General features: G+C 37.3%; 2 protein-coding genes across 2 annotated transcripts; both read left to right on the top strand.

Annotated features, from left to right (window-relative positions):
* The first annotated feature begins 5,535 nt into the window (after window positions 1–5,535).
* Window positions 5,536–6,871, top strand: LOC137741639 (transcription factor-like protein). The gene is made up of 2 exons (XM_068481332.2): window positions 5,536–5,946; window positions 6,404–6,871. Exons 1-2 carry the CDS (start codon window positions 5,536–5,538, stop codon window positions 6,674–6,676), a joined length of 684 nt encoding a protein of 227 aa, XP_068337433.2. The 3' UTR covers window positions 6,677–6,871.
* A 7,351-nt stretch (window positions 6,872–14,222) lies between these two features.
* On the top strand, window positions 14,223–17,845 carry LOC137742025 (tubby-like F-box protein 7). The gene is made up of 4 exons (XM_068481757.2): window positions 14,223–14,653; window positions 15,797–15,884; window positions 16,711–16,840; window positions 17,041–17,845. Exons 1-4 carry the CDS (start codon window positions 14,309–14,311, stop codon window positions 17,612–17,614), a joined length of 1,137 nt encoding a protein of 378 aa, XP_068337858.2. The 5' UTR covers window positions 14,223–14,308; the 3' UTR covers window positions 17,615–17,845.
* The last annotated feature ends 472 nt before the right edge of the window (window positions 17,846–18,317 follow it).

Below are 18,317 nucleotides of genomic sequence, written 5' to 3'. Positions count from 1 at the left end.
CGAATTTCGCCGCGGATTGTGGCAAATTAGTCTGAGATTTTAGGTTTATATGTGCCCTCCAGATGAATTCTGGTTAGAATGATCGAGCTTTAGTAGCTTGTTTGTTGAATTTTATGGCCGAATAGTGGACGAATTTGTATCTTTCGATGTATAAAATACTGAATATGAATAATTCTCGGCATAATGTAAGAGCCCTAGTGACCAAAATCAACTTGAGATTGGAGATTGGGGATGAATTTTCGATTTTATATTCTTTTCGGCTTTCTTTTGTGTCAAGTTTTGTGGAGTCCATAGTCTGATTCATGCAGTAGTATGCATTGCACCCTTCCTCTGTTGAACTTGTTCCTTGACTTTATAAGGAAGGTAGAGTTTTCGCCTTGAATGTCAAGCCAAAGTAAATTCGTCATTTGTTGTTCGGTGAATAAAGCTAGAGAAGAGTTCAGGCAATCCCATAGAAACAACACAGTAATGCATGCTTCTAGTTATTCACTTTGGACGGTCATACATTGTACTCTTGAAGATGTCGATTATATGTTTGTGGACTTTGTATTTGTGAAGTTGTTTTGATGCTAGACCTTAAACCATCTCCACTTGTGTGAGCAACAAGCATGCTTTAAAGCTATTGGTAAACTAAACCTAGTGATAGTCCTGAATTAGGCGATTTGTTAGTAATTTGTAGTGGCAAGGAACTTGGTAGTTTCATACGGTTCTGTCATCGATTTTGCAGCACGCTTTTGAACTTGCCCTTTTGATTATTCTGAGATACTTATGCGCTAATCTCTGTAGTTTAACTTCTAACTATGCATAATGTACTCTGAGGCCGTCACTCTACTAAGTTGTGCAACCTTCACATAGCGTAGGCTATATGTTATGGCAGTTCTCTTCAAATGTTTCACTGTATTTCTCCATAAATATGTCAAAATTAGTTGTCATAAGAACGGAGTTCGTAAAAAATAGAGGGTCTGCAGCTGCTTTGAGATATATAGTTTTGCCAATAGTGATTGTTCGAGTCTGACATTCTTCTGGCTACATAGTTTTATCTGTTGTAGTTAGATTTTTGTTTTTCTGTTTTCTTTTGTCAAATGATCAAGAAGATTATTGATCTGGCTAACCACACTGGATTCAGAATGTGTGGTCATGATTGAAAATCTCCAACCATTCTATGGAAAATCTCCAACCATGTCTATTCATTTATAGACTAAATTGGACGCGTCATCATGACATTCATCGATGTGGCGTGGGTTGCATGTCAATTTTACTCTTGTGGTGAAAAAACTGTTAATAGTACCCTTATGGTTATGTTTCTTATCAATCTCGGTACAATTCCTATCCAAATTACCTCCAATTTGGATCAATGTGTGCATCTAGCAAGGGTAACTGTAGAAGTCCGTTCAAGCCTAGCCTAGGTTGAGGATGTGACTGGCTTGAACGACTCAAAATGACCTTTTTACCCCTGCACTTGAATGGAATTTGGATAATAAGTTGTTGTTGGATTCAATATGAAGAAGAAAGATCTGTACCTATACAAAAATTTTTGAGAGTCCATTAAAATCTGGGGTAACATTGAGAGTCCATTAAAATCTGGGGTAACGTCTTTCGCTCTCCCAAACCGTCTATATGCGCGGAAGAAGATGAAGATGGTGATGTTCTCACTTTTGCTAGTAATGACATATGGGGGTGTTACTAGAGTTTAGGTCTTAAATTTCCTCTCATGAATGACAGTTAGTACTATAGCAAAGGCGAAGTCTTAAGTTTGATTCTTACCAAACGCGAATTTTACTTGTAAGTGAGAAGTTTTAGGTTTGATTTTTGTCAAAGGCAAATTTGATCCACATTATTACTAGCTCATTATGAGACTAAGCCCACTCCTCACCCTTAGTGTAGATAATATCGTTTGTGCACTACAGTCTAGTAGTATTCCTCTTCACTTGTAAATGAGAGATCTTAGGTTTAATACTCGTCAAAGGCGAATTTGAATCACACTATTGTTAGCCTATTGTGAGGCTTAGCCCACCCCCTTCCCATTAGTGTAGATAATATCGCTTGTGCAAAAAAATAAAAAAAAATAAAAATCATGTATCAACGTAATATCCCCACTCTTTTTCTACATAATTTTATTAAGGGTAAATTACATTTTCATACTTCAGGTTTAGGGTTTATTTTAATTTCTTACAACATCTTCAAAACATTTCACTTTCATACCTTAAGTACTATTTTATTTCAAAATAATACCTCTGTTACATTTTTCATCCATTGATCCGTTAAATGCTGACGTAGCTGCCAAATGTCTGCCACAAGGCAAAAAATATTTAAAAAAAAAAAAAAAAAACCCCTGAATTGAAAAAAAAAAAAAAAAAAAACTTCAAAAAGCGGAAACCCAGCTCTTCTCCCTCCCAAGCATCCCAACATCCCTAAACCTGCATCAACAAGAAAGGGAAGGAAGAAAAAAATCCCAGAAATCATCTTCGCGGCGTCGGGAGGGGGGGGGAGAGGATATGGGATATGGGTTTTGCCGGAGGGGGGATATGGGATCTGGGTTTCACCAGAGGGGGGGATATGGCATCTAGGTTTCGCGGTCCCAAAGGGGGGTGTGGATATGGGATCTAGGTTTCGCGGGAGGGTCACTGGGTGGGGGGAGGGGGAATGGAAGGGAGCTGGGTCGGGGTGGGGGGGGGGGGGGGAGGGAACGGGAGGGATAGTTTCAATTTTTTTTTTTCCCTCTCCCTCCCTCTTCCTCTTCCTCTTCTTCTTGTTGCAGATGTGGGTTTCTTCTTATTCTTCTTGTTGTTGCAGATATGGGTTAGTTGGGAGGGGGGAGGGATAGTTTCAATTTTTTTTCTTTCTTCCTCCCTCTTCTTCTTCTTCTTCTTCTTGCAGATTGTGGGTCGATGTGTGTTTCAATTTTTTTGTTTTTTAGGTGAGAAAATTCAGGTTTTGGGTGGGACAAGAGGGGAGGTGAAGAGAGTGGAGGAGAGAGAGGTGGTTGGGATGCTTGGGAGGGAGAAGAGGGGTTGCATGGATAGAGTGGGTTTCTGCTTTTTCAAGTTTTTTTTATTTTTTAATTCATGTTTTTTAAAAAAAAATTTTTTTTTTTTTTTTTTTTGCCATATGACAAACATTTGGTAGCCACGTGGCATATATGTGGCAACCACGTCAGCATTTAACGGATCAATGCATGGAAAATGTAACGGAGGTATTATTTTGAAATAAAATAGTACTTAATGTATGAAAGTGAAATGTTTTGAAGATGTTGTAAGGAATTGAAGTAAACCCCAAACCTAAGGTATGAAAATGTAATTTACCCTTTTATTAAACATTTTTGTTTTTTTTTTTAATTTGAGTAAGATGCATAAAACTAATATCAACCTAAGCATATTTAAATTTATTTTATTTACATGTCATTAATTTTGTTTGAAACGAAAATATTTTTGAATTATAAAATATTTATGGGAACTTTCATGAAAATGGTGTGGGCTAAGTTTATTTTAATAAAAAACATGCTATAACTTTATTTAATGAAAAAGACTTAAGTTTTAATGAAAAACTCATAAATTTTAATAAAAGGAACAAAAGAACTTAAATTTTAAGGAAAAAGACATAATTTTAATATTAAAAAAAAACTGACGCACGGACCCGCGCATCTTTACACAAACTGTTTATGAAACTTAACGGTAGATAAAGATTAATTATATATGTAGTTATATAATAATATATATGTATAAAACAATAGAAATTTCCTAATTCTACTTTTGTGTATATAATCTACAGGGGACAAATTTGACTAAATTCGTGTGCAAACAGTAGTCTAATACAGATGCGAAGAAAATATTGGAAAATATATAATTGTTCGAGAGAAAGAGGAGAGGCGTTGTTGTCAGGGAGAGTAGTTGATGGAGGAGAAGGAGATGAAGAATAATGAGGCGATGATGAAGTATATATTGCACGAGCTTTACTTAGGTTTCTTTTTCTTTTTCTTTTTTTTTTTCCTTTTCTATTTTCATTATCTTGTCCTTATCATTAAATAGAGTTATATGATGGCTTTTGGTTAAAACTCAAAGTTTTGAAGATCTTTTTATTAGTTTTCCTAATATTTTTTGGCGCATCAAGGTTTATACCCTTTTGTTGGCTCGTTCACATCATAAAATTACCATTGAAATATAAAAGTTGTGGACAAAAGGATTAGTTTGGAGTCTTTGGACTAAGATTAGTGCTCTTCACTATGAGATATATGTATGGATGTGAATTTTAAATTGAAACCAAATTGAAAGGTACTCATGTCAATTTAAAACGTATTTATAATAACTTAACATACCGATGCTAAATTGAAATGTCTCCATTCCAACTTGAAGCGTATAATAACAATTTGAAACGTACCAATTCCAACTTGAAATGTACCCACATATCGGTTTGAAACGTATACAATGCTAAATTGAAACGTACCCAATACAAACCATCTTTTAAAAGGAAATGTATCACTAAATTCTATTTTCCAAATGTACCATGGTACGTGAAAAAGACGGAAAGATAGGTAAAAAGTGTGCTAAAACAAAATGCTTACCTTTGATACAGATACTCAAATAAAAAAGTGTGCATAAAATGAAATATGAAGGAAATGAATATGACCGATAAGGAAGAGCAGAAGAGGGTTGGAGGACCGATCGAGGAAAGCAATGGCATGAAAAATTGCTAATGGTTGTAGAAGAAGATAGCACGTTAGTTACTTGAATGGTATGGAATGAGGAAGAAAATGCACATTAGAAGCATAATTAGGTCAAGTTTGATGTGTTTTAAGATTTTTAAAACTTATGCACTACATTTAGGAGACTTGGGATATTAATATGATAATTATTAATCAATTAAAGGTACATTATAAGGGCAAATCGTGCAATATTGCATTAAAATATGTGGGACCTTAACTGTAGGAAAAATGTTTAATCAAATTCTTAAAAGAAACTAATGTTTAATTTAGAAAATTAAAAAACGACCTCATTAAAAAATTATTTTTGTAGTACTTTAAAATCTTATTGTACATTCCTTGAAAAAGTTGTTTTTTTTTAAATATAAACATTTGAAGTGCACAATGCGAGATTTACAATGCTAATAATAACACCCTAAAAACAAATTTGTTTTATTATATAATAATGTTTAACATTCAAGTAAAACTTAAAAGTTAAAGTTCTTGAAACTTTTTTTTTTTGTTTGGTTCTTTAAGATTAAACTGTTTTTAATTAATCACTTCAATGTTACATTTATAGTTCCTTTTACTTATTATTTAGTGATATTCATAGATTTACAATTACTAAGTCGTAAAGTTTGTTTGATTAAGTCCTCGTTTTCTAACATTAATAAATTATCTTACTCTGAAGAACTATATTAAAGAGGCATTTTATAAATTTTCCGCGTGGCCCAACTTGCTTCCACGTAGCCATGTACGTGCCCTACTGTTCAATTTGGCATCACAACAAACCAAAGATAAAACCCTCCAAACTTTCATCAACGGTCGTAGACAAGTAAACTAAACCCCCAACCACCACAATGAGCAGCTTCACCAGCTTCTACGAGGCGTGGTTTGAACAGCTTCACCACCTCGTCCACCAGCTCTCCACTTGTCCCAGACCCCCCACAACTCCTGACCACCACCGCCAACTCCTCCACGTCGTCCAGAAAGTCATGGCCCACTACGCCGAGTACTACCGTGTCAAGTCCCTTGCCGTGGAGCGCGACGCCCTCGCCGTCTTTGTTGCCCCCTGGGCCACCACCCTCGAGCGCTCCCTCCACTGGATCGGCGGCTGGCGCCCCACCACTGCCTTCCACCTTGTCTACTCCGAGTCCTCCATCCACTTTGAGGCTCACATCGTTGACATCCTCCGGGGCCACCGCACCGGTGACCTTGGGGACCTCACCCCCTCCCAGTTCCGCCGCGTCAGTGACCTCCAGTGCGAAACTGTAAGTATATAAACCACATCAATAACAAAAACTTTCTAAAATAATTGAACTAAAAAAAATAAATTCTACAGTGTCATCATATCGCAACAATATTTTTGTAACTGTTGGATTATTGACATTTCAAGTTTACAACAAGTTTTTAATTATATCAGAAAATGTGGATTGGTTAATATAAATTTGGAACTCGCACTTAATTCTTGTAATTTACAAAAGCATCTATTAGCACCCCAAAAAAAAATTTATTTTTTGCACTGTTCATTCCCTTACAAACGATTAGATGAGATTGCATTTGCATGTTGACGTTTTTGGATCGCTAAATAGCATCTTTTGGTGGAGTGAACAAAACACTCGGCGTTCTACATGTGATTTTATAACTTTACATATTCTTACAAGAAAAATATTGGAATCAGTGGTCTAATTAAATGATGCTAGCTAGTTACTTCATTTTTTGGAGCAGGTGAAAGAGGAGAATGCGATATCCGATGAGTTATCGGAGTGGCAAGACGGGGCGTGTGAGCTGATGGGCGCATGCACTAATCTGGAGACGAACATGGGATTGTTGGTGAGTGTGTTGAAGAAGGCTGACGAACTGCGGCTGAAGACTCTGAGAAAAGTGGTGGAACTGCTGACTCCACAGCAGGCTGTGGAGTTCTTGATTGCAGCTGCCGAGTTGCAGTTTGGTGTCCGCGGCTGGGGGTTGAATCAGGACCGTCGGCGTGGGAATGTCTGAATTTCGGTTATGTTAATCAGACGGTGTTTTTTGATCGTTGGCGGAAGTTAATCGGGTACACACTGTCGTTAATTTGTTTGCAGTCTGAAGTACTACCAACATAGTAAGTAGGTTGTTTAACGTTGATCTTTTCGTGTTTTGAATCTTCCCATCAGCACCGTTGATCAAATAAAGAATTAATCGCATTATCTTTCACCGTTGGAGTAGTATATGCTTTGAATTGAATGCTTCGTAGAGGGAAACGAAGTATTTTTTTTTTGTTGTGAAAAAAAGGAAAGAAAGGGCACTTAGTACTACGGTGTGGTAGTATTTTTCTTCATTTTCGGTTCGAATCTCGTGAATAGAGAATTTGATATCAAATTAGGTTACCCATTGTGTGATTTAGCCGAATTTTTCTTCCTTTTAATGTAAAAATATCAATGTATTAAAAAAATAATAATAATAAAATAATTAAAAAAAGGAAAGAAAGGAGACAAAAGGCTTTCGTCAAAGGTCCAAATTGATGGTACGTAGTTCGAAGATATTTTGACGTGGCATCGTGTGAGGCCCCATTGGCATGCAAGCTGCCACCTGTGCTTCTGCATGGACGTTACTTGTCATGCTAAGGACGTGCCAAGTAAGACATCAATTGAGATCAACCAGTCGATAACAACTGCTTATGCATGCATTTTTGTTGTTGCCGTTGGATTATTCATCCAGTTATGAATGTGTATGTGGGCAACCCTCCTGATCTACGAAACAAATTAGAGAATTTAAGAGAGTTTGCCAGTGCTAATCCTTAACGCGGCTCATGATCATGTGCTTGTGAGACAGTGAGCCAACTATTTTTTTGGTCGAAACATTACGTTAATTAGGAAATTAAATTTGCAAATTAAATTATGTGTCAACAAATTTTCAAAGAATTTCTAAACGTCTGGGGCAAAATTTCAAATGCTGGAGGAGACAAAACCTTTGTCATGTAGAGAGCATAATTTAATAAATAAACAATGTCAAAATTAAAAGTAAAATAAAATTAATTGGAAAGATTTAGATTGAGAGATGAATACTTTCTAATAGTCAAAACCTAGAATTGTACAGAAAATGTAAACATTTGTGCAGACAACACTTTGTTTAAATGTTGAATTTATGGGGTTATTTTTTCTTATGTTATTGTTTGAAATGAATACCTAAGATTAGAATTAGCTCATAGGTTATATGAATAATAGCTATTGTAGCATCTGTGTGTCTTAAGTTAGAGATGTGTTGTGCATGTGATAGTTGACTCATGTTGTAGGCGTGAGTGGGCTGCAATGGTTATCTTGCTCATTTATATTTGATGAGTAATCGAATCCAAGAGGAGCAACGTACTCCATCTTCTTTCTCTTCATTGATCAGCTAAAATTGTAATACCTCGTCCTTGATTTTTCTTATTTTATATTATGGAACGTATGAAATTACCAAATTGCCTTTAAGGTATGAACGTTGACTTTCGTTGATCATCTCGACGTAATGCTTGTTACTAATTTTCTTAGTTTATTCTTATCGTACACATTGCCATGAATGCGTGGGTGTGAACAAATTTGAATTTGGAGCTATAACGAAGTTTTTATGTTTTGAAACGTCAAACGTTTTTCGAATATTTCACGTTTCGTCTTTAGTGGCCTTAATTGGCGAGCCATTAGGACCCTTTCTTTGTCCCTTGTCCGTTGGCCATATCCCTTCCCATGTGACCCCCTCTCCCTTTCCCATTTATGTGAACCCTCTCTCCCTCTAAAGTCACACATCTCTTTACACTCTCTCCCTATCTACCCCTCGAGTCTCTCTCAAACCAACCTTCCTCGAGGGTTTTCACTCAAAAAAAGCTTCACCTTCTTCCCTGTGAACTTAGAAACGAAGAAAACCCTCCAAAACCTTCATATTTCACTGCACAGTGCATTCACTGTTCACCGAAGCTCTCCGACGAGTTTCCACCTTCTCTGACTAAGGTAAGCCTCGAACCTTGCCCAAAAGTTGTAGATCGTGCCTTGATGTATGTTTGAGAGTAGTTTTAAGAAGTTTTTTTTGATGTTTGGACGTAGGAAACTCACGGGGAAAGCTTCCTAAGTTTTCAGGCTAGGACCGTCGCTTTGCAGCCATTTTTCGAGCAACTCCGACCACCACTCGATCCCAACTCGGTCCCAACTAGTGTCAAGCTTCATTTTGGCTTTTGAAACATCGAAAATGGTTGAGAAACAAGCTCGAAAGGAGCTCGGGAAGTTGAGCCCAGAAACCGGCCAATTTCAGGCTTCGCGAGGAAGGCAAGCAACCTTTACTCGCTGGCGCGTGAGGTTGCACGTGGTGCAGCGATGGCCGATGCATAGAGCACACGTGCTTCCCCGGAGGTACCGTGCTCCGCCGCCATCCATGGCGACAACCACAGCACCGTCTGCGACTTATCTCGGCCCGTGGCCTCCCGGGCCGCTGCCTCGGCGGTGTATGGGGGAACCCGAGGTCCCCCCTTAGGTTTTTCGACGTCCTGAATTCGATTACAACGTCCATTTTCTCAAATTCAATCGTTTTAGTAGAGTTTTATTAATTGGTCCCTTTATGTGTTTAGGTGCGTTTGTTAGTGGTGTTTCTGTCCTCCCTAGTTCGAACGACTCTTCGATGACGGGAGTATCTGTGAGTGGACCCCTTCTAAAATGCATGATTTTATTATAGAAATGCACACATGAAAAACATGATTTTATGACTACATTTTATGAAACGTTTATTGAGTTATCGCATTTACGCTTTATGATATATCATGCTTTATTGAATTTACGTTACTGACATACTTATGAATATGATTTATGATATGATGTTTGAGCTATTAAGCTCCAATGAGATATATTTTGGAAATATTATGTTCATGATTTTCTGTGCTTACTTAGTGGATATTCATACATGTGCCTTCGGGCAGGCGATGTAGTGCCTTCGAGTGGGCGATGTAGTGTCTTCAGGCAATTGTGATACCACTACTAAGCACACTGTATACGATATATGTTTTATGAAGGTTTTATGGCATGCTAGGGTTTTCGGAAAACTTATTACTTATTATGCTATATGAGTTTTCTAAAACTGGGGGTTAGTACGTTGAAGAATAACTGTTTTAGTATTACTTATATATAAACTTGGTCTACTCATGTTTTGTTTTGCGCCCCCTTCAGGACCTAGGAATGAGGCATACGATCCAAGCTACAAGGCATTCCCATATCAGTGAATTAGTGTCCTCCTCTTTACGTAGGACATCTTTTGTAATCACACTTTCTAGTATTCCTTCCACTTGTATTTTGAATTAGTAGTATGCTCTGAACATGTCATGCATTATCACTTTTAAATTGTTGGCAGTTGAATATTATATTTTATTAAGGTTTGTACTTGAATACTATATTGCGTTGTTATGCGCAAAAAGTATATGCATGTTTTACATGTTCTTGACATATGCATTCATGAAATGGCTTGCGTCACCCTCGGATGTCGGCCAACACATGGGCATCCCGTTGTCCTTCAAACACCGGGATCAGGATGTGTCAAAAATCAATTCTTATTGATTTTTAGTTTTTAATTTATAAAATGAAAGTCTAATTTCTAACACCTTTTGGCCGAAGTACTGTTGCAAAAATCATGACGACAAGTTTGAATTTGGATATTAATTTGATGATTCATGAAAAAAAATTTGGCGTTGAATCACCAATGAGATGAAAAAAGAAAGTTTAAACTTAAATTTTTTTAGAAAGGAGGAAGTATTCATGTACTAATTTTCTTAAGAAAGGGGAAGATTGTTCACTAGTTTTTTTTCGTTTTTAATATATATGGACTAAAAATAATTGAAAAGTTCGTATAAAAAAATAATTGAGAAATAATTTTTTTTCTTTGTCAATAATTGAGAAATAATTTGGTGCTGTAGAAAAATAAAAAAGCTCATGTGTCTGTGAAACAATTCAAAAAATAAAAATGAGAGACATTACGACTTACGAGGACCAAACACGCAATCTTATACATAATAAATGCAGCAGATATATTGTTACAAAAGAAACATTTTGATAATTAATCAAAATGTTTACTATTTATACTAATATAAAATAAACTCATATAAAAATACCCTAATATTTTTTGTGCCTTGATTTTTTGGGGCCCTAAATGGTCATCCTGCTGGCACTGGGCCAGGGCCGACCATGTGGATCACCAATAGGAAATAAACATGTTAATCAACACTTAAATAATAATTTAATCATCAACAATCACATTATTTAGTTTACAAAATTTAATTTAAAATTGGGATCTTTCTAGTATTACCTGATTGAAAATGAAATGAAGATACAAAAGGAAAAGAAAATAAACAAAATACAGGAATGGTTGACGATTTCTCTCAACCGTCAATAGTCATAACCACTTTTAGCCAAACTTCAACATGCTCAACCAGCATGCCTCTCTTCTCAGACGAAGTACATGCCTTTCCACTCTGACAAAGTCCTTCCACATAAACCACCGAAAAAGAAAGACGAATGTTGCATAACACTGCATGGAGAAAAACTAATTGCGATTTCTCCTTCGTACGAACACCTTAAGCCTCTGCCCATATGCTTACGAGGGAAAGACATCAGCCACAATAAGATCAACAAACACTTTCATAATTACATTATGCATTTGTACTTGATTTTCACGTTTGAATTTGGATAGTTTCGTTACTATCTTATAATAATTCAAAAAATATCTTACATCTATATTTCTTATTGAGAAATTCTCTTTGTCAATCAAAAGATGGTAAAAAAAAATAATTTGGTCTTTTATGCAGAATTCTATAAAAACATTAAAAAGTAAAAATCTTCCGCATTAAGAGCACTTTCACCGATTGGTGCAAGGCAAAGGCAAGGCCCTAAACTTGCTTTCCACCCCCAAACCTTCCTCCACCGGTCTAAATTGGGAAGAGCAAGTGGTGGGCCAAGCAAGGTCCGCCTAAAGGCCCGAACATTCAAAGCCCCGCTTTGCGCCAATGGACAAAGCTGATGTTAGTTACATTTTGATTTTGATTTTTTATTTTTTTTGTGTGTCGGGCGCTTGCACTGCATGCGTGAACTCAGTAAGTTGGCCATCAGCTTCTACCTTTGTGGGGCCTATTGCATGTATAACATCCCACATCGCCCCAAGGGAGTGGATCATGTAAGCCTTATATGTATATTCTCATCTCTACTTAGCACGAGACTTTTTGGGAGCTCACTGGCTTCGGGTTCCGTAGGAACTCCGAAGTTAAGCGAGTTCATGCGAGAACAATCTCAGGATGGGTGACCCAATGGGAAGTTCTTGTGTGAGTTCCCAAAAATAAAATCGTAAGGGCGTGGTCGGGGCCCAAAGTGAATAATATCGTGCTACGGTGGAGTCGAGCCCGAGACCGGATGTGACAGCATGAGTCTAACAGAAGCCACCAAATGCTATATGAAGTGGCATTTATGAGCCGTTAGATTTCCAACGGTTAAAAAACTTAAAAAATATTTACCGTTGTGCCACATAACACGTTCTAGTGCGCCGGATTTCAGATGAGCAGAAAAGTAATGATTGAGATTATTCTAATAGCACAAATTTTTTTTAAATTAGGATTTTTTGTTTTATTATTCTACAAATACCCAATTATTTACTTCATTCCTCATATACAGCTCAATTAATATTTACTTTTATAATAATCTTCCATATTTGTTTTCTACTTTCAAATTCTTTTTTTACCAAAAAAAATAAAAAATTGAGAGAAAACAACTTGGTTGATCGAGGAAGACATTGCTTTGCTTGAGGGTTGGGTGTGTGCTACTCATGACATGATCACGAGAAATGAGATGAGGGTGCAACAAATGTGGAATAGGATTTAAGCACAATTTGTCGAGCTAATTCAAGGTACACCCCAAACCGATCAATCTCTATTAAGTAGGTACAAACATTTACATAAAGATTTGAAAGCTTGCCAAAAAGCTCTCGCAAAAACAAAAGTAATTTATCGATTGAAGTGACGATAATCTAGTCAATGAGGTAATAACATTTTGTTAGATTTGATTCTCCTCCCCTAGAGATATGTACGCAGTCAGATCTGGATTCAATCACACCCTCCATGGAGATATGTAAGCAATCGGATTTGGATTCAATCACACCCTCCAATCAACCTCATTCTTCCGTCGCTATAGTCCATGGGTAATTTTGATTGGATTTTGTTTCTGTCCGCAAATATACGCAAATTTGGTTCCAACAATTATGTTGTTTCATAATTTTTGTTTCAGCAACTATAGGCACAAATGTGGTTCAATCTTGAAAACAAGGAATCATTCACGATGCATAAATGTTGAAACATTATGAAGCATACTCTAAAGTACAAAGTTCAGCTTAGTGGTCCACGTTGTATTGAACGAGACTCTCCTACACGAATCAACTACTGAAGAATCATCATTGGAGGCACCATAGGAGACCCCAATTGAATTGCTCACACAAACCCAAGACACCTCAAGGCCTATTGGTAAGAAGGTTGCTAAGAAAAGAGTTGCAAGAGGGAATTCTTCAAATAATGGTTACTAAAATTAGTTTTCGAATTGGCTCGCCAATATGCAATGAATATGGAGCAAGACAAGGCTAAAGATGAAGCAAAAATAAGAGATAGGGAGTTAGGCAAGAAGAAAAGGATCAGGTATCATGCGACGCCTTGATGATATATCTTTTGTTCAAGACATTTTTGGGAAATACAAAAAAATCGCGTCATGCAAAGAAGGTTTTCTGCAGAAGATGAGAAAGTTTCATACGTTCTAAGGGAAGATGGACCTAATCCCACTAATTTTATCCCATTGGTTGTAGAATACTAAGAATAATATTGTTTCAATATCGTAGTTAGTTATGCTAATATTCGTATTTATCCTTAATTAAGAATAAATTATTGGAATTTGTTTTTGTTGAATAAACAATATTATCTCCACTAAAGGGTGAAGCGTTGGTTAAGCCTCACAAGTCACAATGAGCTAACAATAATGTAGTTCGAATTCTCTTTAGATGAGAATGAAACTAAGACATTTCATTTACAAATAAAAAGGAATAACACTAAATGTAGTACTAAGTGACAATAAATTATTAGAATTAGACAATCATTTTATTTTTAAAATATTCTCGTCTTTCAAGTAATACATTACAATTAAAAAAAACTATCAAAAAAATATTATAGAATCTTATAACGATTTATTATATTTACACAATCACATTCTTAACTAAAATAGAACTACAACAAAAACGAGACACAAAGAAAGTATAAGCCATAAATGGCCTTCACTGGTTACGGTACTCTGCCGCTAACGGGTTTCAGCTGTTACGTTGAATAGGACCAGTCAAACGCCAACCACACTTTGACTACACCACTAACCTCACATCCCCGTCACCCAACGCCCCTTTACCTTCACATTCAATCTCCCCACGCGTCCAATCCTTGTTCTCCCATTGGCCTCCAAAATATCACTCGTCACAGCCTCGTCACTCTGTCACAACTCATTTCTCTCATTCATCATCAACCCCTTCCACTCTCGCTCTCTTGTCTCTCTATAAGGAAAAAAATTGCTTCTCTTTACCAGCGAATTCGAGATCGGAACCCTAACCCTATAGCCCCAATCCGAAGCCATGTCTCTGCGGAAAGCCTTTCGATCCCGGAAATTCTCCAAATCGTTCCGGGAATTGAAGCTCAGCGACGAGGATCAGGCGAGTGGGGGCGGCCGCAGAGTCGTCCGCGACTCCGACTGTGCTGACTCATCTTCGTCGCCGTCGTCGTCTTCGTGGTCGGATATGCTCCCGGAGCTGCTCGGCGAGATCATACGGAGAGTGGAGGCCAGCGAGGACAAGTGGCCGCACCGCAAAAACGTCGTCGCTTGTGCCTGTGTCTGCAAGCGGTGGAGGGATATCACCAAGGAGATCGCGCGGTCTCCTTCGTACAGTGGCAAAATTACCTTCCCTTCGTGCCTTAAACAGGTATGCCCTTGGCGATGTAATTTTCGATTTGTTTGTTTAGTTTTTAGGAGAATTTAGGTTAAATGAGTTTGTGTAATTTGGAATTTGAATAGTTTTTAGAAGATCGGTAATGATTGTGTGGAAAGTTGTTTTTTTCCTGGAAGATTTCGCATTCTGCAGTTTCCCAAAAACTAATTGTGAAATTCACTGTTGGAATCTGAAAACTTTGATGGGGATGCCAAGGGGGCTCATCTGTGAACAGAGTGAATTTTGAAAAAAAGTGAGTGACTTTCAAAGAATGTGCATTGAAGGTGTATGCTTTGAAACACACCACATTTGTATCCTTATGCGGGGTTAGCTCAACATTCTTCCCCATTTGCTGCTGTTTTAGTTCCCCCTTTGAGCACGATGTCGTGATTGGTTTCAAAAATGAAATTTACTATTGAAGTCTGCAATTATAAACGTATTTTCTTGGATGATAGCAATTCGCAAGATCAAGGAATATGAAATAGCTTAAAACTTTATTGGATCGCAGGCTTCATCTGTGATCAGAGTGAATTTGCGTAATTCTGAGGAAAAAAGAGCAATATTTGGAGAATGTGCATTGTTAAGAAGTTGCATGCCTTGAAACACCACGTTTATATCCTTTTGTGGGTTTAATCAATATTCTCCCCATTTTGCAGCTGATTTGGTTCCTCCTTTGGGGTATGAGTGTATACTTGTTAACCAAGAATTTGGAAGTTAATTTATACATGCTTTTCCCAGAAAATACCTAGACATTTGTATTTTGTATAGTGTTTTGAATCTTGCGTTTTGTCTGAAAAACAATGAATTTTATGAAATTCCCTATACTAAGTTATGTCTCCATTTAGCAGAACTAAAATCTAAACTGTTAATGAAGAAATTATGGATTTTTTGGCAGATTATTTTTATACTCTAATGATAGTCCATACGGAGAAAAAACAGAGTGAAATTGTAAGATTGTTTCTTTTATGCTTCTGGTTATCTTGTTTCCAGTCATGTCTTGAAGCGAGATTGAAGTTTTAATATTAAGTTGCTTCCGGTTTATCATTGACGATAGTACCGTGTTAGGTGGTTTAAATTTAGTGTTTTTTAATAAATTGATCTGAAACTGATGATCTTACACTTTTGTCATTCTTGCAGCCAGGACCACGCGATTTTCCCCACCAATGTCTAATAAAACGAAACAAGAAGACCTCAACGTTTTACCTTTATCTTGCACTTACCCCATGTAAGTATGTACATGAGAACAACTTCAGGGTTACTTACTCCTATGTGTCTTCAGAAGCTGTTTTACTTTTACTATTTCAAAATTTGACCGGTAAGTCACCAAAGTCAATACTCGAAGGGGGGAAAATTTCTTGGGTCAACCCTCTTTAAGTTGACTTTAATGTGACGGCAAAAATGAAAGATTTTTCCGGGCGATTGAATTGCTAAGTTGACTTGACTCAGCAGGATCTGGGCAATCTCAGAATTGTCAAACAAAACGTTTAATATCTTGGTCTTACATAGATTTTCGGGGCGATTGAATTGCTAAGTTGACTTGACTCAGCAGGATCTGGGCAATCTCAGAATTGTCAAACAAAACGTTTAATATCTTGGTCTTACATAGCTTTTGGCTTTTTATCAATTTGGTTCGCAGCCTTCCCTAACCTAATTACATGTAAAGAGCAGGTCTAGCTCTAACAAATAGAGAGTTATAGGTTTTAAACTGTTAACCATTTGCTGAAGATGAAATTTTGAAGGAGCACTTGGTTGATACTGAAAATTACTTTTGTAGAGTAGACTTTTAAGTTTGAAAGGCTTATCTTACTGTGACTCTTTTTGTTTGTGACGCAGACAAATTATTATTTATGGTAGTCGTTTAGTTGTGCTGAAGATTGGGACTATAGTAACTCTCGTTTCCTACTTAATACTCCTATTGAATACAGTGGAGTTAATCTTTTGTTTTATTTGATACTTTTTATGTGAGTGGCTCTTGACAGCTTGCATGGATGCTTAAAGGTTGAATGTTTTCTCATTCTCCTGTGATATTTTTTTTCCTCTCCCCTTCCCAGCATTCACCGATAAGGGAAAGTTTCTTTTAGCAGCGCGGAGATACAGGCATGGCACTAACACTGAGTATATAATATCACTTGATGCTGATGACATATCCCAAGGAAGTAATGCTTATGTGGGAAAATTAAGGTAAGACATTCTTGGGAAAGGAAGTTTAGTTAGAAGACCATTTTTTGGAATGTCTGTAAGAGGTTTTATACCAAGTTAGGTCGACATGATCTCATTTTTTAGAATTCAGAATCAGCTTGACTGGTTTTTTAGGAGGTTTCATTACATTGAATTAAAATAACAAATTTGAATGTTAACATGGTTTCTTAAAACTTTTTCAGCTCCGATTTTCTGGGCACCAATTTTACAATCTATGACAGTCAGCCACCGCATAGTGGTGCAAAGCCTGCTAGCAGTAGGTCTACTCGTCGTTTTGCAAGCAAGCAAATAAGCCCCCAAGTTCCGGCAGGCAACTTTGAAGTTGGGCAGGTCTCTTACAAGTTCAACCTTCTAAAATCAAGAGGTCCAAGGAGGATGATTTGTCCGCTTATTTGCCCACCATCAGATGAAACTTCCATTGGAAAACCTTTGGACAATTTAAAGTTGAAGAAAACAGCTTCTACAAGTTCTGGTTACACCTCTTTGAGGAACAAAGCTCCAAGATGGCATGATCAGTTGCAGTGCTGGTGTTTGAATTTCCATGGTCGGGTCACGGTAGCATCAGTAAAGAACTTTCAACTGGTTGCAGCTGTGGACCCAAGCCAACCAGGAGGGAAAGGAGACGAAGAAACGGCTCTCCAGTTCGGGAAAGTGGGTGATGATACATTTACCATGGATTATAGACAGCCTTTGTCAGCGTTCCAGGCGTTTGCTATTTGCCTTACCAGCTTTGGCACCAAACTGGCGTGTGAGTAAGATAATTTCTTTTGTATTGTTTTTTTCTCTTAATGTTTATTTAAAGAGCTGGTGCTGGTGCCTGTGGAGATTTCCATTATGTGCTCCGCTCTAGATAAGAAAATTCAACGTTTCGGTTTCGGTTGGACGATGCTTATTATGTAAATGTTGCTTTTGTATGAGTATGTCATGGGCTGCTGTTGAAATCATCGGTGGTGTTTAATATATGTAATATTAGAAATAATTGCAAAATGTTGTATGGGGTCGGTTTTGCGTTCATGTTGCATCTCAATGGCTTTGAATGAAAGATTCGAAGTTTTCACCTCAAGATATGACACTGAAGGTGAAAATTTCTGGGTTATTGAATACTTCGCCTCGATGATCCCTTAGATCCAATCCAATGGTTGTCCAATTTTCTTTGAATCCGTTGGGTTGGATCTAAGGGCTCTAAGAGGCGGAGTACTGTAGATTTTTTCGTATATTATGATCCCCTGAAGCTATTGAGCCAAAGACCCTTTGTCACAAACATGGGCGATGAAAAGTTTCTGCGAAGGTCTGAGCACCCAATTGAAGCACACTGGGAGTTGTTGCATTGAAATTTGAATAGATTTAAAATTAAATCATATTTAGTTCAGGTTTTGGGTTACTTGGGAGTTGGTTTTCAAGTTTCAAGGTCTTGGATTCGAGGTTTGGAGTTTGCAATCTCAGTCTAGGTCGCAAGTTC

Source organism: Pyrus communis, chromosome 11 (assembly GCF_041283825.1).
Source record: "Pyrus communis isolate YQ-2024b chromosome 11, ASM4128382v1, whole genome shotgun sequence".
In the NCBI taxonomy this organism is placed as follows: Eukaryota; Viridiplantae; Streptophyta; class Magnoliopsida; order Rosales; family Rosaceae; genus Pyrus; species Pyrus communis.
Note: the sequence above shows the minus strand (reverse complement) of the source record. Positions and strands in the feature narration are given on the sequence as shown.

What these genes read in the sequence shown, in the direction of transcription:
- LOC137742025 (XM_068481757.2), top strand. Translation starts at nt 14,309, where the DNA reads ATGTCTCTGCGGAAAGCCTTTCGATCCCGGAAATTCTCCAAATCGTTC. An exon ending in TCCCTTCGTGCCTTAAACAG is followed by an intron (nt 14,654 to 15,796) that starts GTATGCCCTTGG and finishes TCATTCTTGCAG; the next exon opens with CCAGGACCACGCGATTTTCC. An exon ending in GCTTATGTGGGAAAATTAAG is followed by an intron (nt 16,841 to 17,040) that starts GTAAGACATTCT and finishes AAACTTTTTCAG; the next exon opens with CTCCGATTTTCTGGGCACCA.
- LOC137741639 (XM_068481332.2), top strand. Translation starts at nt 5,536, where the DNA reads ATGAGCAGCTTCACCAGCTTCTACGAGGCGTGGTTTGAACAGCTTCAC. An exon ending in GTGACCTCCAGTGCGAAACT is followed by an intron (nt 5,947 to 6,403) that starts GTAAGTATATAA and finishes TTTTTGGAGCAG; the next exon opens with GTGAAAGAGGAGAATGCGAT.